Source organism: Stigmatopora nigra, chromosome 7, assembly GCF_051989575.1.
Source record: "Stigmatopora nigra isolate UIUO_SnigA chromosome 7, RoL_Snig_1.1, whole genome shotgun sequence".
Lineage (NCBI taxonomy): Eukaryota > Metazoa > Chordata > Actinopteri > Syngnathiformes > Syngnathidae > Stigmatopora > Stigmatopora nigra.
Genome location: NC_135514.1, coordinates 8,099,188 through 8,120,350, shown reverse-complemented (window position 1 = coordinate 8,120,350; position 21,163 = coordinate 8,099,188). Strand labels below are relative to the sequence as shown.

General features: G+C 39.5%; 3 protein-coding genes across 5 annotated transcripts in view; 2 read left to right on the top strand and 1 right to left on the bottom strand.

The window, feature by feature from the left end:
* Nucleotides 1–217: 217 nt before the first annotated feature.
* Nucleotides 218–10,857, top strand: tax1bp1b (Tax1 (human T-cell leukemia virus type I) binding protein 1b). 2 transcript variants are annotated; one of them, XM_077721740.1, is made up of 18 exons: nucleotides 218–384; nucleotides 2,010–2,203; nucleotides 3,618–3,720; nucleotides 3,916–4,106; nucleotides 4,411–4,569; nucleotides 5,185–5,333; nucleotides 5,485–5,575; nucleotides 6,133–6,318; nucleotides 6,399–6,650; nucleotides 6,817–6,984; nucleotides 7,077–7,149; nucleotides 7,223–7,284; nucleotides 7,358–7,483; nucleotides 8,227–8,274; nucleotides 9,070–9,265; nucleotides 9,367–9,533; nucleotides 9,618–9,700; nucleotides 10,218–10,857. In XM_077721740.1, the coding sequence occupies exons 2-18, from the start codon at nucleotides 2,027–2,029 to the stop codon at nucleotides 10,414–10,416; spliced, it is 2,430 nt and encodes an 809-aa protein (XP_077577866.1). In that variant the 5' UTR covers nucleotides 218–384; nucleotides 2,010–2,026; the 3' UTR covers nucleotides 10,417–10,857. The 2 variants fall into 2 exon arrangements, with proteins under 2 accessions (XP_077577866.1, XP_077577868.1); XM_077721742.1 differs by lacking the exon at nucleotides 8,227–8,274.
* jazf1b (JAZF zinc finger 1b) lies at nucleotides 10,856–19,604 on the bottom strand. The gene is made up of 5 exons (XM_077721750.1): nucleotides 19,382–19,604; nucleotides 13,330–13,402; nucleotides 12,421–12,617; nucleotides 12,068–12,237; nucleotides 10,856–11,905 (listed from the first exon to the last, which is right to left on the bottom strand). Exons 1-5 carry the CDS (start codon nucleotides 19,494–19,496, stop codon nucleotides 11,726–11,728), a joined length of 735 nt encoding a protein of 244 aa, XP_077577876.1. The 5' UTR covers nucleotides 19,497–19,604; the 3' UTR covers nucleotides 10,856–11,725.
* creb5b (cAMP responsive element binding protein 5b) overlaps nucleotides 12,161–21,163 on the top strand; it is a 49,297-nt gene continuing 40,294 nt past the window's right edge. The window contains exons 1-4 of one of the 2 annotated variants that reach the window (XM_077721744.1): nucleotides 12,161–12,239; nucleotides 13,342–13,417; nucleotides 13,976–14,125; nucleotides 19,407–19,523. The gene's annotated coding sequence lies outside the window, so the exon portion shown is untranslated. The remainder of the gene's footprint in view (nucleotides 12,240–13,341; nucleotides 13,418–13,975; nucleotides 14,126–19,406; nucleotides 19,524–21,163) is intronic. The other variant, XM_077721745.1, reaches the window with a different exon arrangement.

The following is a 21,163-nucleotide window of genomic DNA, read 5'->3' as shown; positions in this document are numbered from 1 at the left end:
CGCACATATTGAATATTGCGTATTTTTTGTTCACTCGTTTTTAATTTGACTAAATTTGCATTTTAAAAGCTATTTATAATTTTATTTATAATTGTTACAGTTTTATTGATCGAAGTACATCGGAAATGTGTTATATTCGAAATATTATACTGTGTATTTATCAAGCGTTCCACAAGTTTAGGTCATATTGACAATAATTTGGTTGTATTGCTGTAACTAAGTATATATTAGTTCGTTTGGGAAATCAGCTTTACTGAATAAATATCCGGAAATGACGTATGTTGTTGTTGTTCCAGGAAGAGCCGATGGGAAAGCACTGAACTGCGTCAACAGTCATTTTTATGACACATAACGATTTCTGTCGTTGTTCGGCATGGCAGATGGGTATGTTTTCAATTTCTTGGCACAGTCTCACTGACTGTGTGCTTTTTGTTCAATTTTGTCGGGTTTGATAAGACGCTTTGAAAGCTCCACAGTCAGCGTTTGCTATCTGTTGACGTTAGCTAACTGTGCCCAGTCGTCAAATCGCAGTTAGGATGGAAATATGTCATAGACGACAGATCATATTATTTGGAATTTGGTTATATCCGGGAAAATGTCGTTTCCCCTTATAGTACAATCGGGATTCACCCTTTCTTAATAAAACACAAGACGAACATCAACCAGCAATCGCACGGTTTATCTCTTTAAACGCTTTAGGCCCTGCTTGTCATTTCCAGTCCTTTAGTCTGTTTTTTGAAATGTTAGGTTAAAAAGTTAAAAAATGTAAATTTACTTTGAAATCAAGGAAATTCAATTTTGGGTGTGTACTTTAATTGTAGTTTAAAGGCGGCTTTCAAGACACGTCGGTATCGTCAAATGTATTTGTTATTATCTTTGGATCATCAAAGGCATCGCCTTGAATATTTATGCCCCGTGATTATCCTAGTATGTGTCAATGTTTTAGTTATCAATCAATGACCTCAATAAATTTCCCTAAATAGATGTCGAATATGTTATATCCTGAAGAGTGTTTCTGATAGCTGGTTGTACTGCACTTCATCTTGATATTATACTAAAACATTGAGAGAAAAGAGAACTTTAAAAACCAAATTAAAATAAATATCACTATGATGAGATAAGAAGGCCAGGAAAATAGACTATTTTGATGTAAAAAACAAAACAAAAAAAGGAAGATATTTCTAGTACGGGTGGTCCGGTGTGTCCAGATTTTTTTTTAATAAAAGAAGAATTAAGGGTAGTCCAATGTCTTCTTTATTCTTCACGTAAACAGAAACTATCAAAACACTAGATTACTTATTATTTTGGGTGAAAAAAAGGTAGCCTAGATGTTTAAGTCATGTCTTTAGTTAAAGCCGAGGCACAAAAGTGAGGTTATGTGTCTGTTATTTGAGGGGTTGTCATGAAGATAGTTGATATTTGACACTTAAGGCTAACACAAGTGCTCTGTGTGACCCCTGCCAAGCATTCATGAAGTGTCATTACCATGACAACAAGCCAGGTGTAACTGTAACCCTGTGATCAAAGATTTATATTTGGCAGAATTGGAAGACCCTCAGTGCTGTCAACTTTCAGAGTCTAACACATGCCATTTGAGGGCCGCTGGGAACAAATGGTTAAGAATGTTGACTTGCTCCAGTTGTGATTCCGGTTCAAGAATGTACGCCAAAAAAAGAAGAAAAAAAAAACCTTGACAACTTTGTCAATGTAAATGTAATATGTCCTACCGCTGCAGCTCATCTTGTAAACAAGTGACAACGTCTAAGTGATCAATCAATTCTATTTTTCTTTGTGTTGTCAGCCAGCAGATCTACTGGTATCTTTTTGTGGTATCCAGTAACAGACCTTTAATGCGATCCTTTGAGAAACCAGTCAAATTTCTGTGCCAACATAAACAAAAAGTCAAAACAAAGCAGCTTTGAGCTTCATATTGTTTTATCAGTTATTTCGTTACTTTGTTGATCATTGATAACTGTTCCTTATTGTTTTTGTTATTTAATCTCTTACAGCCATCATTGACTGATTAATGGCGTTGGTTGCAGATGGCCCTTCTTTAGACAACAACATGGACACATCAAACTTTGCTCATGTCATCTTCCAGAATGTAGGCAAAAGTTACCTGCCTCATGCTGGCCTGGAATGTCATTACACCCTTACGCAATTCATCAAACCACACCCAAAGGACTGGGTTGGCATCTTTAAGGTGACTAATCAACATTGGTGTTTAATCTTAATCTATTACAAAGGTGGTTAAAAAACTTAGAATATGAAATACTATTTTTGGTTCAAATACCTAAAAGAATTTAATTACAAAAAGCTAATTAAGCAAAACGGCCCAACCCTGGGTTAAGTGAGTGATTTGACTGGGGAAAAATTATTTAAAAAAAAAATTCAATTTCATTTACACCTTTGGGTCTTTAATGTCATCCATCATAGAGATACACTGTACTAGAATTTTTTTTCCTTTGGCACATCTGCAAAATACAGCCTTTGGTACTTTGAGGAGTTCCCATACAGCGTGACGACTTGCTCCAGGGCTCACAGAAGGTTGTGGTGGCTTGTCACGAGGCAGAGGAGAAAGCAAATGCTGCTTTATTATTAATGTCTCACTCACCATGTGATTCATGGACACTTACTGCATGTGTTCACTCTGGTACTTGGACACCAGATGGTGTCTTGTAGCAACCTGTATTTTTTGGGTAATCTGTATCTCTTTGTTTCAACATGATATCCGACCTTTTCATCACAATAAGTCCAAGCTATATCACGGTTCAGATTTCACAGCCTTAAAGAAAATTCCCCGTGTTTTTACAGCAAACAGACACTTTGTAATTCAATTCGAGAAGATTCAGTTCTTTTTTGGGGGGGGTACTAAATTGCTGTAAGAGTTGGATCAAAGCACTTAAAGGAAACAGATTTCCCAACAATGTTCATCACACATTAATTGTGATTGAGTTGCATCTCAACAGTGTAGGAATTTGGCATTATGGGCTAAATGTTAAATAAACAAGAGCCTGAAAAAGAGGCAAACTAGAATCCTTATCATTTATGTACTTGAAAACCTTTGTGAAGCTAATGTTGCAGAATGCAAAAATGAAAAAAAGACATATTGTGGGCATGGGTGGTTTAAGTGAAAGAGTTTCTCTCAAGACTTTTCCGCCAGTGTCACTAATGAGTTGACTGGTGGAGCCTCGCCTCAAGTAATGACATAAACTCACTATGTGCATGTTTTAATTGCTTCCTGTTCTTTACTGCTGGAGGCTGGAAGTGCACTAGTTAACAACTGGGGGTGTTGTAGTACACGCAGTGGCCTTCTCTGACTGATGAAATCTCGCACAGTGGTAGCTCTAGGCATTTATAATATTGTTTAACATCTATTCAAAAAAAATGGAAGACAGATAAGGGTAGTATTTAAATGGCGCAGTACTTTATTCGCAGTGTGGTTATGTCAGCCCGCTGTATTGACTTTTGATTTTGTTCGGATTTATGGTACCAAAGAGAAGGAAATATGTATTTTCTGTACTTGCATGTAGTAATATCTAAAGAGTTGCCATTGTTATATTGGACTAATGTGTTGAAGGCACCAGGTTGAACTGATTCTTTGCATTATTTTGCAGGTTGGTTGGAGCACAGCCAGGGACTATTACACATTCTTGTGGTCCCCCCTCCCTGAAAATTACGTGGATGGCACCGCAATCAACAGAACGGTGGTCTTTCAGGGTAAAATCACAGTGCCTTTATATTTTGATACTGCAGGTCAGATGTAAATTTTAATTGTTGAATGGGAAATGTCTGAGCTTGTTTACATTAGTCTTTTCTCAGTAAGCTTTTTAGCTTTCCACTGTTTTCACTTAAACATAGTTTTATTCCATCTTCAATGATGTTTGCATTTTGTGTCATCTTAATTAACCTTAGGTTACTACGTGCCCAATGATGACGGCGAGTTCTACCAGTTCTGTTACGTGACCCACAAAGGGGAGATTCGTGGTGCCAGCACACCTTTCTTGTTCCGTGCCAGTAGTCCTTCAGAGGAAGAACTGCTGACTGTGGAGGATGAATGCAACTCTGACATTCTGGTGGTCACCACCAAGGCTGGCCTTCTAGAGGTAAAATCACTATCTGTAGGACACACGTCTATAACCAAGTGTTAATAGTGTGGCCTATTTGCTACATAACATAATGTCTTATGTGGACACCAGGTCACATTTGTTTGTTTTTTTCTTAATTCTGAAAAATAGTCACTTGTGTGTAATAACTAAACATAACTTGTACATAAGAGGTTAAGAAATTAAATAAAAAATGAACCCGAAATGTTTTTAAAAAATACATTTAAGCTTTTATATTTAGTTTCATGCCATTCAATAGCGTAATTTACTCAGCAAATTGAATAAGTCAATGTTCTATGCGCAGCAAAAAGTGGAAGAAGCACAGCGAGTGAAAGATGAGCTGGTGAAGAAGGTGGCTTTGCTACAGCAGGAGATGGCCCAGCTGGAATCTGCCAAGGAGAGCCTACAGAGTGCATGCAAACAGGAGGAGGAGAACTGTGCCCAATTGAAAAGACAGAATCAAGTAAATTGGAGTAGCCGGAGGTCACAATGTTCTATTATGATGGTTTTTTTTTAAATTTTTTCTTATTTTTAGGATTTGGCCTAAAAGGTGTCTTAGCATCCCCTAATGAACGACCTAGTAGTATTTTTCTTGAGAAAAAAAAATCTATGCCCTTGATGGCATAAATAACATTTTGACAGATGTGAATGTGTATCATCAATCCAACATTTTTACAACTCAGCCATTAAGTCTTAAAAGTAATGTCAGTTTGAATTCATTTGACTGTCTTCTGCAATAAAACTGTTGGTTTGGAAAGAGCTTTCATAAGAGAGCAATAATATTTTTTGTGGCTGTTAATTTTAGAGTCATACTTTTTGTGTTTGTGTTGCGACTATAAAGACTCAAAAATTATGCACTTAGGCTACAACCTTTTTTTATTACTAGATAATAACTTCATGTACTATTATATACAAATATAAGTAGTAAATTACTTAAAAACCATATCATATAAAAGTATTTAATTTGAAAACTACCTACATTATTTTTTTGACTTTTATTAGCTGATGATTTTACATGTGGTAGAATTCATATTTACCTCATTATTCCCTGGTTTAACTGTATTTTGTGCCTTTTTAGGAGCTTCAGAGTTCTTCAAGGGTCTTGCAAGAGGAAAAGGAAGAAGTCAAGAGCAGGCTGGAGGAGGCCACATCCAGGGTGTTGCAGCTGGAGGCAGATCTTATTGGTGTTAACCAGAGAGGATTACTCAAGGAAACCGAGCTGGACTTGTAAATCCCTACATTACTTACATGCACTGTGGTTCATAATGAAATATTTCTTATATTGCAGTCTGAAGTTTTGAATAATTCATACCAAAATGTAATTGGCATTTCATAAGAGAGATTTAACTAGTTCACTTGTTTTGTGTTGTGTTCACAGCCTGAAGGACAGAATGAAGAAACTCACAATCGAGAAGGGAACTCTTGAGTCTCAGGTGAACAATGAAAAAGATGAGAAAGAACTTTACAAGGTAAACTGATGGTAGTTTTATGTTTTGGGGGGGGATTTTTCTGCTTGGGGAAACCAAAACTCTTAGAAATTGTCCCTCTGATACATGTATTATAACTCCGGTGATTAAAAGCACCCCATACTGTGGCAAAACGGACTTCTTTATCGGCAACTTTTCACTAACAGCTCTGTCCTTTGTCACCTATATTTTTTTTGTTATTTGTGATATTACTCAACGGAGCTCTATTTTAACTCTTTTTTTTTTTAAACTACTGTGATTATTTTCTGCACGTTTCCTGGTCAACGTCATCTGGGTTTGCCATAATAAGCCGTCATCTGCTGTGTCTGGAGTTTTTGTTTCTTTGTTGTGGTGGGCACTGTGAAGGATGTGGCAGTGCCACAAAAACAGTCACCACGGAAACGATACCCCAAAAAACTCCACCTCATATTTAATTTGCATGTTAAGTTTGTTTTTGCGAATTTTTTTCCTGTTGGTCATGCTAATTACAATGACTATATAATAAGTACAATAGTGTTTTGTTAGAATGCGCTGAAAAAAAATACTTGTGTTGGCTTCAGATTCACTTGAAAAACCGCGAGTTGGACAACACTAGGCTGAATGGCGAGTTACAGATGATGAAGTCCGTGGACGTTAACAAAGAGAACACCATTGCTCAGTTAAAAGAGGAGGTTGGCCGCCTGCAGCAGTGCCTTACGGAGAAGGAGGAGCAGTACAAAGAGGTCTTGGCCAAAGTTTCCCCCCTGGTACATACTTTTGAATTAATAACTGTCATCAAATCGATCATGCCTACTTCCTAGTACATGCTTTCTTTCACATGTGACAGGGGGATTTAAATGCCATGAAGGAGCAACTGCGTCAGAAAGAAGAGCAGCTCCAGGCCAACCAGCAGCAGTCGACCATGCTGGGTGCTGAACTGAGGGATGCATCAAGCGCCCGTGATCGCACCATGTCTGAACTGTACCAAATGAAGCTGGAGGTCGATGTGCTGCGTCAGGCTAAAGCCGATGCTGAGGATCACTGCAGCCGTTTGGAGAACCTAGTTGAGCAGATGAAGGCGGAGTCCAAGCTAGAGGCTGTAAGTCAACTTTACCTACCTGCCAATTTATGGAAGGGAATTAATACTACATAGTTAAAGGGAATTGTCCACCTCATTTCTTGCTAAAACTTGGGTGCCAAATTTCTAACGGACTATTCAAGGGTGTCCTGAGTTTTTATTCTGAAATTGATGTCATGTCCCCCAGACCAAAGCGGAAGAAGCCTTTACAGACCCAGCTATTGTAGCCGAGCTGCAGAGAGAGGTGGAGGACCTTAAACTGCGTCTGCACATGGCTGCTGAGCACTACAAGGAAAAATACAAGGAGTGTACTCGACTGCAAAAGCAAGTACTCAAACTGGCTGAGCAGCAAGGGGTACGTCAGCATCCTGCTGCTTACTAGCACCACTGTTTATGTTCAATGTCTGGAAAATATTTTCCTATGGGGAATTTGATTTTTGTTTGCAGGAGGTCAAGAGAAACTCCACACAAGACTTGACAGCAATACCTGCTTCAGTAAGTCCTGACACATCTGTTCCAGGTAAGTTCGTCACTCTGCATTATTATTGGAGGTCGTTTCCTATAGTTGTCATAATTGGCTCCTGGTTCTGCAGATCCCATTTTGGAGACTATCATCCAGGAGTCGAAATACAGGAGATACAAGCAGTTGCTGATGGTAAAAAAAATACCAGTACCATCTATGAAAGATCTATTGGCGATATCTTTTTAATCAGCTGCTGATCTTTCAGGAGGAAAAGGAACGTAGTGGCATAATGCACGATGAGCTTGCCAAGATGGCTTCAAAAATGAAGGAGCAACTGAAGATCAGTGAGAATCTGAAGTTGCAGCTGTCCTCAGAGGAAGACCGTTGTATGGTGGGTGCTTAGTCCAGACAAGCTGCCTTTTTAAGGCCTTTTTGCTCTTGGTCCACATCCAAAATTCATATTAGTGCACTCACAAGACATGAAATCTAGGCAATCTATGGTACAAGCTTGTTTTAGAAACAACAAGAATAGTCACTTGGTAAAAAAAAAGGTGGCTCAACCGTCGCATGAAGAGATCAGATTTGTACCAAAAAATTGGAATTATGCATTAAGATCTGTTTTCTGTCACTATGCAGGATTCACTTGTACAAACAAAATACGTTCTCATCACCAAACTGAGCAGTCGTGGACATTGTCTCAATTTTGTATTACCATTGTATAGATAATGTAAACTCGGGGGGGGATTAGCATTTGATTAGAAGCACAGTGCTAGTGACAGTGTTGTTTACGAGCAGACCTGTCTCCGAGACAACACTTTACGTCTTTTACGTCCACCACTGGAGACAAGTAAAGCTTGGCTCAGAAAAGTCCTCTCCGGTTGCCGGCCTAATGCTTTGCTTGGCTCCGGGGCAGGCGGATATTTGCCCTGGTGTCTGTGAGGAACTCAAACATGTTGTTTGGCTCCAACCGGCAGGGTGCATAAATCAGCGCTCTGCATCGAGATGTCTTCGGGAGAGTTGCGCATTTCCCGCTGGGCACATTTCCACTGAATTTTCTTCTTCGAGGAGCGTATGACTGAAAAGGAGCATAAACCACTAATGTGCTCATTCCTTGGTTGTATTTGTTTACTCCAGAGCCAGGTAGCTGAGAAGGGGCGGGAGCTGAGAGAACTCAAGGAAAAGGTGCCTGGCAACTGCTTTCATTTTCTCTTTTAATGGATGCCTTCCACCCTTCAAAACGCCTCCCAAAAACATCAGCCATTTTTGCCCAAACTCTTGTTTTGCTTTCCATTAGTTTGGAGCACAGCAAAACCTAGAATGCCTTGAAATCATGTTTTGGCTCACTTTAAAAAGCCCGAATGACCAATTAAATAAATGCCATTACTGTCTGCCACTGACGTCTATAAAACAAAATGATCACATTACCTTTGAATTGAAACGTGGTTGTTTTTGTTTTCTGTTTTTTAATGTTGGTAAAAAAAATTAATGGGTTTGCGTGATCACCCAGCTGGGGAGTTTAAATGAACATAACCGGGTGTCCCCAAAAAATGGACAGGGTTTTAAATATAAACTGAATGTCATGCGGACCACATATTCATTTATAACTTAACTATTTGTGGAATTAAAAAAAAAAACCCTCCCAAATAGCAAGTTTTAGTTCTGTGTGAAGTCAGTAATGGAATTAAATCCATACTTTTAAGAATAGGTGAGTGACACATCGCAAAACCTCTGAGGTGGTTTCAAAATATCAGGCAGAAGCCAATCGCAGGGTGGAAAGTGTCCTTTCATGCTCGATCTTTATGCTTTTTTCACCAGTTTGTCACAGAAATGTTTTGAATCCTAAAGAAGTAAGACAGAACCATCTGCCTTCTTCAAACTTAATGAGAAATTATTTTTATACAACTATGAATTCATTGCACACCATGCATATTTATGAAGTCTGTCCTAGTTACAGCAACCCTGATTTTGTTTCCCCAGGAGGTCAAGAAAAGCAACAAAAAGCCAGAGCAAGTTGCTGGTGGAAAAAGCAGCACAGAAAATTTCAGACTTCCTCCATTCAATCCGCAGTACTACATGCCATACGTCCAGGATACTCCCAACCCTCTGTTGGTCTCACAGAGTCCCCCCAAACTGCAGTTTGGGAACCCATATGCTTCAGTTTCCCAGTCGAAAGGTCAGATTAGTGGAATCTTGAATGTCAGGCACACACACAACCAGTCCTCTCAAAATATATTTTAAATTTGCCACCAATATTTTTCACTGCGCCATCCACAGATGAAGATGACGACGAGGTGTCGGACGAGCAGCTGCTTTGCCTTCCCCCGATGGGCCCGCCGTCCTGGGACAGCAACGTGGTTTGCATCCAGCCCGCCCGCATCCAGGCTCGGCCCGATGGCCGCGACGAATCCGACGTGAAGCTGATCAACACCACCAACAACAATGTAGCTTCCTCTCCGTCCGTGTTTGTTACTTTCGACAGTGGAACTTCTAGTTTGACTGTAATCTGTGCTTTTTCAATTTGTCAGGTCAATACCAACGAGAAGCCCGTCACAGCAGAACCCCCCAACCCGTTTGTGAACGGCCAGACTCCGTTTTGCTTTGATCCCAGGTAACACGCTGTCTCTAAAAATGCCAAACCGGTTTTCTGGGAACGCTGAGTGCCCGTAACGTGGTTGTCCTGCTATACTTTACCCCCGCCCGCCATTTTGTGGCGGCCCACCCACATCGCATCAGACAGCCGCGGTTTAACTACCCCGACTTCCTGAATTATCATTTTCCAGACTATAAATCCACACGTTTCTAGTTTTATAGTATAGTTGGGCCTGCGACTTATACTGAAATGCGACCTACGGCATTTATTCGAGTATAACGCTCACTCATAATTTGTGACTAAATATTGGTATCAAATATTTTTTCTTCATCCTTCGTATCACTTATCTTCACAGGTAGAACTTATCCAAGCTAACAATGAGAAAGTAACTAAATACAATTAATAAAGGACTTACTCAATGACAGTGACGGATGTCCAATGTGTAAATTCCCGTCAAATGGATTTGGCGTGTTTCGAGGCTCAACATCACCAATTGAGTTAAATGATGCCCCTTGTTCTTGCTATGTTTGTACAGCATGGATATGAAGCGGTGCCCGCTGTGTGAGGTCATCTTCCCGCCCAACTACGACCAGTCCAAGTTTGAGGAGCACGTGGAGAGCCACTGGAAGATCTGCCCCATGTGCAGCGAGCAGTTCCCGCTAGACTGTGACCAGAAGGTGTACGAAAATCACGTGCTCACCCACTTCGACGGTAACCCGCTCGAATTCGACTAGTTGCCGAGCGAATCGACGCTTGTAATGGTTGCCATCGATGGTGGCACGTTCGAACTGCTCGCCAGTCATTCAAATTCTTTGTTTTTAGTTATCAGGTGAACTTTAGGGGTTGGAAATATTATTAATTCACATTTCCAATTGACCGTTAATCCTGAAAATCAAATGTTTAACCGCTAAGAGTTTGAAAAGAGAGGTGGGAAACACGTCACACATACGACGTAATGGAACAACCAAAACAAGTTCAGTTCTTAAAGCTATGATGTCATCTTGTATAATTTTGTCAGATTATTTTAGAGTAAGACGGTGATTGTGTGGCAACTCTGGGTTTCTTTTCTATTTTATTGGTGAGTCGTTTGCATGTCATACTCCACTTTACTACTATTATTTTCTTCACGTTTTATCTGTTAACGCAACTAATAAAGATCCTTCGAAACATCAGAACATCTTTTATTCCAAATTTACAGCAGCTTTATGAGGTACAATACAATAACACTTTCAATTTACATACAAAAATATATTTTAATGCAGTATAGTCACTGTACACTATAGAAAAGACTTCTGGCAGTGCAAAACTGTCAATCACAACGTGACACTCGACTGCAGTGGCAAATGCTCAAATGGCTTTCCATTAATCTCTGGAATGGTCCACAATTCAAGGCCATGGCGTGTCAAAATACTGGGAATGGGGGGATTTTAGTGCTTAGTTTTTGCAAAGAGCTGACATTTCAAATAGTGTTATTTACATAACACAAGGTTTGCAAAATGCTCCTTTTGTTGGCAAAAGTGCTACAAAATATAATAAATAGGCTAAATGATAGGGAGAAGCGCTTACCGTAACTACTTTACGGCCATTGACTGACAGATGTCCAATCATATTCTTCAGCCATCTGAATTTAAGTCATTACCCGTAGATTGGGAGGGGGGGGGGGCACTGAAATAACGTCTATCACCGTCAATGGCAACCAGTGAGTTAAACATTGAAGAGTTGAGAAATACTCGCAAAGGTCACCTGAGTTCATCCTCGGTTTTGGCAATGTGAGAGAGGGTGGCAGAGTACTTAACTTTGGCACATTGACGAATCTCGAAAGCGTTTTAAAATGTAATCAATTTGAAAACAACAAGCACTGTAGAGGCCAAAGGTAGAAAAAAATTAAAAAGGGAGGAAAAATAGTGCAAATTACAAAATGGTGACCAAACTTTTTGAATGAAACATTCAGAACAATATCGCATTTTAAAGCATGCAACAAAATCTTGTGTCATAGCACATGGTGAACAGGTGTGTGAAAAAAGGTGAAGAATAAGAGAAGTGCTACTGCCTCATCTTGCGATGGATGCCTTCAGCGGTAGCAGGTGGGTGGAAGTTGAGGCTGTGGTACCTGAGACCCTGTGATGTCTTGTAGCTCTTCCCACAACGGCACTTGAAGGCTTTTTGCACTCTTATCTTGGTCCGGTGGCCATTTTTGGCGTGATACTTGATCCCGTTAACATTCTACAACCATAAGGAGGTAAAAAGACATTATGTGCAGTGTTTTCAACATGTAAAATGAAATGGACAATTGATTTTTTTGTTTTTAGGTTTCTGCAATTGACTTAACAACACTTGGATCCAAATAAGGTGCCAGTAAATGCAACTGTATGATACCAAACCTACTTTATATCTCTTTTTACAGCCCGGAATGGGACAGGCAAAGGGCTTCTCATCATCGCTGTTCATGCACATTGAGCTAAGGATGAACTGCGAGTTGATGGCGTTCTCTGTAGTCCACGACTCGTCGCTGTCGGAATCCTCCAAGTCCATCTCCTCTTCGTCGCATTCGCTGCCTGTAAGTAGAAAGCCGAATTGACAAAGAAAAACAAAAGAATGAGTCCAGTATCTGTTAAAGTAGTAGTACTAGAAAGTGCTTTTAATGGCGAATAATCGATTACAATTGAATTGATTATATTTGTATAATTTGCCACACACAGAAATAACAGTGATCCATTGTAAATGTATAGACAAGTTACCTGTGGGCGTGCTGCTATGAAAAGATGAGGATGGGGTGATGGGTGGAGTGACAGGAGGGGTGAGATTGCCGCTGGCGTGGCGAGGCAGTGTGGGCACGCTGCTGTTAAATAAACTTCCCATCAGAGACGGACACAATTTGGGCTGTATCTTCTTCTTTAGCGCCTCGTGCTCTCGCCTTGCGGCTTCCGTCATAAATCTGCAGGAAAAAAGCAAACATCAAAATATATATTTCGTGCTTGGCGTGCTTCAACGATATGGGACCATAAAGGCAAATTACGAACTTGACAAAATTTGCCCTCCAAATTATTTCTTAATAAACACCCTCCTTAGAAAGTTTCACTTCAAGTTTTGAATCTTTAAGTTTGTCAAAATGAGAAAGCAAATTGGCTAACAACCAGTTTAAGGGGTACCACCAATATTTTTTATTTTTTTAGTCGACACTCTTTGCTACTTGTGAGAGAACACCAAGTTGTACAATAGTACTATAGATTATGCACTACGGTATGTTTCAGAAGGAAAAACACCACACACCACTAACTTAAGCCCCATAAAAAGATGTATGCAAGGGGTTTATGGACAGTTGTTTAACAGCACGCCATAAAATGAAAACGTTTAAGCAAAAAGTGAAATTAAAAAATGAAGTGATAACCACATAAACATGCTTTCACCTAGGCTGGTAGACACGGGCAGACGTCTCGGCGTAATGCCCATCTGAGTCACCGTATCAAAGCTGATTTGGTGTCGTAAAAACAAATCAGCTAGCAAATCCTCATTCCGATTGTGAACGATCCCCCAGATGAAGTCTGAACTAGCCACAAGGTCTTTAAAGAGGCATTCATAGGACTCGAGGCATGTACTTGTTGAAACACTGAAGCTGTGGATTGATTTTCTTGCTTGTGTTTGTTTACCTGTTGATGTAGCTGAGGGCGACATAGGTGGGCTGCTGCTGCTCCTGTGTCTCCAAAAGGCGGGGGTCTGTGTCTAGGGAACATTAAGGTATGCCTTAGCATTTTTCATTTATTGGTGGAATCGTCAATAATGGTGCAAGAAATACCACTGTATTACTGTATATTAAACAAATCATGGTGTGGCCTCCAATCCTTACCTGACTCCAACCCTATTGAGAAAATTAGGAGCATCTTCAGGCAAAAAGATAAATGTGGGTGTCAAGCTGCTATCAAGTACTAAAAGTACTAAAACAGGCTCTAATATCACCTAATTGTTTGAGTATTTTTACCTGATACACAAACCCCTGGAATCCTAAATTAATGTACTGATACTGTCCAACATAAGTAACCAATAACTAGTGTTTTTGTTTTTGTTTTTTTGAAGTAGCTAGTTTTCCTGTCATAATCCTGAATTCTGTACTTTTTGAAAAGCAGCTGGCCTCAACACACTCACACATACACACAGCATTGCCCAATGATGACTAGACTCAACACACACTGAGCTGGGAGCCAGACATCCATCTTGTTTGGCGGTGCTAAATGTACAACAATGAGCAATCTCCACACCCCGAGGTGAAGCAGGCCTAACTTCAAACGTTCCTCACAGCAGCATCCATGTGGGAGAAGAGAGATGGACCATAAAAGTGAGCAAGCTAAGGAGCTCCACCTCCTCGTTGGACTCCCTCTGACTGAGCTGTGAAAGACTGCTACCCCCATGTGGCTGTTTTCCGTCCACCAGCTCATTTGCTCACCGCAGGTAAGCCCCAGGCTTTTCTTTTTTTTACCGTTACTTTGTACATGATGCCAAACACAATGAGGCCTAATGCATCTGTCAGCAAACTAGGTACAAACATCAATTATACCTTGTTTTTTTTAAAGCAATAATATTTTATCCAAAACTATCGTTGATGTCTACAAAGAGCATAATTGATCTTCTCGAAACTATTGTCTTATGACTCGTAGCCATTGTGGTTGGGTTATTTATAGGACTATTGCTGAAGTCCCATTCAGGAACTAAATGACAGCAGACTATTTATGCATACATTAAATGTAAAGCTTTTTTCAATAAAAGACCAACCTTATTAAAAAGGGAAAATTTAGCCTTGATAGAAATAAAATAACCAAAAGTTATGGTGTATACTGCATCTCATATAAAGAAAAATAACAGCCATAACAAAGCAGAAAAGCAAATCCAACACCATAAGCATTAGAAAAAAAGGAATTTCCAAACAATTTAAGATTTTACATTCATCCAGGTGCAACATTTTTATCTAAGTCTGAAATGTTCTCCCCATGGAACAATGCCACCACTGTGTATGATTATATTTTCAAAGCAGAACTTGTGATACAGCTCAATTATTTGACGCCCATTATGTTTCTACGGTAATGAAGCTTTCAGTAAACAAGCCAGCAATTTTCTCTGTGTAATTAGAATTTCCAAAGACAAAGAGGATCATGTAGTTATTGCCTAAAGCGTCACTGCTTGGCTGACAACATACAAACATTATGATACCGAAAGCTTGGATTCTGAGAGGCTCGGAATGTTTGAAAGTCTCAAGGACACGCCATAACGTAAGCATGTGTTTCATTAGCAGTGGATGCGAGCCACTACTTACCGCCCACCATCCAAAGTTGTGGAAACTGCTTTGGAAAGATACTGAAACGTTCCAAAACCAGAGGGGGGGCTCACAGACTCTCGTAGTTGTGAGTGTTATACATTGCTATGTGTAAACGTACTAGGAGATCACTAATGAGCCTCCGTGTGTGAGTGGAATAGCTGCCCGCTCACATAGCCGATCAATCTGTTCTCACACGCTGTAAATCACACACACCTCACGTGGGGGGCCACAGAGATGGATGGTTTCTGGGGGCCAATATCCTGAAGCTTCTGCTATTCTTTGGGGGCTCACCAGCATTCGGTCCAGGACCAAAAAGACCAGAAGGAAGGCGCCTCAAGTAGAGATGGAAACTACACAGGTGGTCCACCTTGGTGGGCAAAAATTACCAGGCCAGAAAGGGAAAGATTTGAGTCACGATATCTAGTTACACAGTTCCTTCCAATAAACCTAGGTGAGAACTAACAGAGATAGTTAATTGTTTAGTGCGTGTTTAAGCTTGAATCAGAATTGGTGGCCACCAAGGTTTCAAATAGAAATCAATCTGGATCACCATTTCGATAAGCAATGGACCAATTGAATCAATCCAAATGACAAATTTAATTAGTATAGGATTTTTTCCATTAATTCAAATGTCTGCAATGTTTCAGAACACCTGATTCAATGTAGCTGTTGTTTAATTATTCAATAGATACCTTTACGTCCCCAGAAAACTGTGAATTTCTACATCTCTTGACTACAACATAATATTTCTTTATAAAATGATCCCATCACGGCAATAACGAAATTAGAACCAAAAATCTACCTGCCCAGCCAAAATTGCAATGCAATCGCAATATAAAGAGGAATAACATCATGTTATTGGAAGTTAAGCAATATCCATGTAAACTTTTACTCTGACACAACACTTTGGCATCAAAACAAGAGGGAAACCGATATTGAAAATAGAACATTCACTTTGATCAAGGAAATTGTGTTCATGTTCAAATGGTGTTCAACAAACCTCGACGCAAAAAAAGAGGAAGTGATGCCCACCACACAGCAACAACGCCCTCTACAACCTTCCCCTCCTTTCTCTCTCTCACTCACTCACTCAGTCAGTCACCCACACAACACACTTTTCCACAGTTGTCTGGCTCACCCCATCCACCCTCAAGACCAGATGCACCGTGGGGTAGGGCCGAGTGGCGAGCCTTACGGTGACATGTTTATGGCGGCTGAGAGCAGCGGGGGACATAAGCAGGAGTGGTGGCACAGGCCATTCATTATGATGTGGCCTCTCAGAAAGGAAATGAAACAGAGTAGTGGAGCTCCATGTGTTGCGCGTTCCTCAAAACACAAAGTGGTGCGAACAATCTGTCAAAGGAAATATTTACAGTATGTACGCTGACCAGGCATACACACAGACAACTATTTTTCCCCGAGCTATACATCTAGGTATTTTCAAACTATTTTGCTCTATGACAGACCTTCGCAGTCCCAGTTTAGGAACTACAGTAATCCTTAATATACTGAGGATATGGACTTTATGTACTGTATGATTTTAGGTTGTGTATTATTATTATTATTATTATTTTTACAAATATTGTTGAGCAGACTATTTATCATACGATATTTCTGTAGTTCCAACTGATAGCAACAGCGTGACTATGTTGTACTTTAAAAGTCATTTCTGAAAATTGCACTAACGTGTAATTAATACATTTTATTTTCTGTGTTTCATGCAGATTTAAACAAACAAAAAAAGTGCATGACCAACATGCTGCAAAAAAATAGCAATTTTGCCTTAGCCATATTGAATCCAATTCTATACACGCTTTATTTAAGTGGCAATACGCAACCCTACGCTTGACAGGCACGATTGCCGCCAGTCTGACAGCGATTGTAGGGGAACAGGAGCCTTGCTGTCGGGGGATAGGGGAAATCTAATTAGGCCAACCAGGTGCACAGATCAGGGAACTAGTTAGGGCTTTTCCAAATTTATTACTTCCGCAGTTTTTTTTTGGGAGGGGATGGAGGAGGGGTGCTGGGCAACATCTTCTAAATGAGCCTCCAGTGAGGATTGGCAACAAGCATATGGATTGTTAGCTGGCTTTGGACACTGCAGGCTATCGTGACGCCAGACCCCAGCAGCGATTAAACGCGCGCACACCCACACACACACACACACACACACACACACACACACACACACACACACACACACACACATGCACACACAGGTTTTAACACCACTCACTGTGTGCTTGGAGTCAACTTAGGCCTGGTTTCTTAGCAACAAAAAAAACATTTCAGTGATGTTTTTTCTGCCACACATGACCAACAGACCGCTAAGGACATCTTGCAAGCTTAATAACTTGATTTAGACTTCATGTTGAAAAGCTTCTCGGCAGACTCCCTTTTTTCTGGTGCTTGTTAGTAGTTGCTGATTTAATGTGGGTGAAAATGTTCACAAAGTTGGATCCCATTAGATTTATGTTCTGCCCAGTTTGCAGATGTTACAGCTTCTACTCTTACATATTTTTGCTGTGGTTGTGGGATTGATTAAGGAATGTGAGGGTTGACATGAAAATATGTGGTTATGAAATGAAAAGTAAAAAAGTCTGTTGACAGATACTCACTTTGACACGACAAGCTATTCATTTTGTTCATGCTAAAATGTAAGCATTTTAAGAGAATATTACAACAAATCTAGCCTTACAAAATAAGTTTTCTCCCTAATATTATATTTTTTATGTAACATTGAGAACCCTCTCAAATGGATTGGCTAAATGGGTGTTGAAATCTTCCCCACACGTTATTGTATAGTTTTACATGAATTTTAACTTTGTTCATGTACTATCAAGAGTATATAGTCTTTGTTGCATAATAGAACGTTTTCAAAAATTCTTATTTATTGTGTTGTGTAGAACTTTTTTTTAGAAATTAAATAAAACTATTCAGGTAAAATTGTGTAAAATGTTACCAAAATTTTGCTCATTCTGTAAATGTGCAAAACTAAAATATATGTAGTAATACAAAATTACAAAAACAGTGTTTAGAAATGGCAGCATTTTATAGATGTTTGAATAAAATGTGAAATGCAGTTCCACACAATTTTCCTGATGTAATAATAATAATTGCTAAATTCTTGTTTTATACCAGAATTGAATCCAACATCATGGTCGTAACTTTATTTTAATTCTCAGTGAGGCCATAAAAATATTTGTAGACTACCACCCACTACATAGACCAAAAATATGGCTACATCTTTCCATTTACCCTACAGGAACTTTACATGACAGATCTAAATGAGTTACATTTTGCAGCAACCACAGCTGGGTAGCGCCATCTATTGTTTCTAAGCCTTACAAGGCGTACCGTTGCACTGGGCAGGGAGAATGTCGTTCTCGCTCGTTTTCCAGGCGCCTAATTATAAAGGAGAATGTGCTTTATGCAGCAGGCCACCAGATGAGGAGGAAGAGCGGCCAAATCAGGCCCTCTGTCTGTAATTATGCTTCACAGGCACTTGGCACTGAGTGCAAGATTTCGCACTTCTTCGTATGGGCACAGGCAAGCGCACAATGGGGGTGAAATGAGGGGAATAGGGGGGCACACAAAGTTTTTCCACAACCAGCGCACTAATTGCCTCATTATTCCCCAATATGTCGTTTTGGGGGATTTTTTTTTCCTCCCTGCGACTAACAGCTTAGACACACGCACAGCACACTAGTGGATAGAAGAGAATATTAAAGCCATTCAAGCAACAAACGAGAACAACAGAGGCCCCTGGGTTTTGTCAGATTCAATAATGGCACAGAAATGTGGAATTCAATTACAATGACAATGGCAGGAATTAAATTTATTAATCTATAAAACAAAATCTATCGTAGGTTTTGGATTACTACAAGCCCAAAGAAATTTAATATTTTATTATCAACAACTGATTACTTCTTGGTTGTGAGCCATTCCAGTATTGGATGACATTTAGTCCTAAAAAATCCATGTTTATCAGGAATATGTAATTACATTTAAGTTTTGAGTATATTTTCTTACTGGTCAATTGGATTTAATCATATTTCAGTAAAGTGTATGTGATTTATGATGGGTGGGATGCAAAATATCCTCCAATCCTGGAATGACCCTATGAAATGTATCACTAGATGAGTAAAATTTAGACACATTTTAAAGTAGTACATAGTTTATGGTTAACTTCCATAGAGTCAATTTGAAAAATAATCCTAAAGATTTCAAAAAGAATAAATAGCTCTTATTTTTTTGTTTACATAGGGGTGTGATGGACAGGTAGTACCGACACCCACCACACCTAGCAACACGGTTGTCAAGGAGCAGGAAGCCACTGGCTAGCCTATTAGCCAATAATGCTAATCACGGAGCTCGGCCGTCGGCTGTCTCACCGATATGGTTATCCTCGATGTGCAGGATGAGTTCGGCCAGCGAATCAAAATGAAGCCCGCAGCTGCCGAACCTGCAAGCGTTGGAGAAGAAGGAAGCAGCGGCGATGCCTGTCATCACGGGGCTGACGGCTGGAGTACAGCGGTAAGAACCGCTGTTGCCGCAGGAGCGGTGCGCGGGTTGCCGGCAGGCACTTGCGCACCAAGCTCTGTCAAACTCCGTGTACACAGGTAATAATAACGGAAGTCATGTGATTTACCCTTCACAACAAAATCGTGGTCTGGAAACGATACAACACTCCAATATTCCACACCATTTTTACTTTTTTACAAGACAATAATTATGTGCGTGCATGTGTGAAAATATTGCTTTCGATTTTTCTGTTGCTCAAGACATGCATATGACATGCAGAATTTATTTCAAATAGCAATAAATACATGTTACACTCGTGCATATTTCGTCCACACTTTAAAAATGTCAATAATATCTCTTGACAATAGATGCATTCAATTCAATAATTTTACATTTTTACAAGTAAAAAATGCTCTTAGCTGTACTTTCTTTTTTTTTTGTCCAACAAGACAGGGTAGAAAACTGATATGTGTGAGAGAAAAATGTTTTAGATTCCTGCTCATAAAACTTTGTTTAAACAGCTGTCAGATCTAGATATTTCAAAATTGTTCCCAGTGGATTGTTTTTGTTCCACGATGTAAAATCATTTTTTTTCAGTTTCAGTTCAATATTACAGTTTTTAGCTTCGTAATACTAACCCAAGAATAAGCTAGGTGATAAATCTGTCTTCAAATTGACTTTTCCATAATTTGTTCAGTAAACCGTGAATTCGACGAGGAAGAATGTAAACAAAGTTATTGCCACAAGGCGGCAGTGTTGGGCAAGCAATCGGTGATTAATAGCTGTCCACAATTTAGACATTACACATGAATTTATTGATGTTACTGATGAAAACTGCTGCAGAAAAGCATTGTTTTTCAATTTCCACCGTAATTATGAACTAATGGATGTATTTTTGTTGATTAAAAATCCTATTATACAGAACTTTTTACATATTACAGAAGCCACGTTTATTGTTTTTGGCTTTGAGAAATGATTGGCTGTATTTTAAAATGCTTTTCAATTAAAGGTGGCCATCAGGAAATTACTCATTGCAAAATATTGTCATAAGATTGGCAATAGTAATAGTCTAGACTTTTTACTTTTCTGCAGTGCAATCTTAGTCTAGACCTGAAGTAAAAAAAAACCAGCAGGAAACATCATTGGAATAAAATATTATGAGTATCATTTTTAATTCAAGTAACAGAACTATTCAAACGTATATGCAAAGAGAACTTCAACAGACAATGCCACGTTGTACTTCCCCCCAAAAAGTTATGTATTCTTTCAGAGGTTTTCATTTGGTTACACAATGTTCCAACAGATATCACCACTTCTTTTGATATTATTTCCCAAAAATTCATAACCTTTTCCCTCAGTTTTAAACCCAATTTTCCAGTCTGATACTCCTTCATATAAAGGCAGGCAAACAGCAGCTCCATTCAGATGTTAACAGAGCCATGGCTCCATGGTAAGCACAGCGAACATTATCCTAAACCCTAATAAATCCACAGAAGCATCAGTCAGACAGCTGCATTCTCCAGCAAGCTAATGTAAATGTTAAAGGCTAAAGTGTTTGAGAGCTGGAATGTCACTTGGGTTATCTATGGGAGCTACCCAGCTCATACATTTTGTGGAAATAGGCTCAACAGTCATGCTTGTATAGGCTCAAC

Bases quoted from the DNA above. Each gene is read 5' to 3' on its own strand.
- tax1bp1b (XM_077721740.1), top strand. From the start codon at position 2,027: ATGGCGTTGGTTGCAGATGGCCCTTCTTTAGACAACAACATGGACACA. The intron at 2,204-3,617 runs GTGACTAATCAA...ATTATTTTGCAG, and splicing joins ACTGGGTTGGCATCTTTAAG to GTTGGTTGGAGCACAGCCAG. The intron at 4,107-4,410 runs GTAAAATCACTA...TTCTATGCGCAG, and splicing joins CCAAGGCTGGCCTTCTAGAG to CAAAAAGTGGAAGAAGCACA.
- jazf1b (XM_077721750.1), bottom strand. From the start codon at position 19,496: ATGACAGGCATCGCCGCTGCTTCCTTCTTCTCCAACGCTTGCAGGTTC. The intron at 13,403-19,381 runs GTGAGACAGCCG...AATGTTCCCTAG, and splicing joins CATCGAGGATAACCATATCG to ACACAGACCCCCGCCTTTTG. The intron at 12,618-13,329 runs GTAAACAAACAC...TTTTTCCTGCAG, and splicing joins GCCCTCAGCTACATCAACAG to ATTTATGACGGAAGCCGCAA.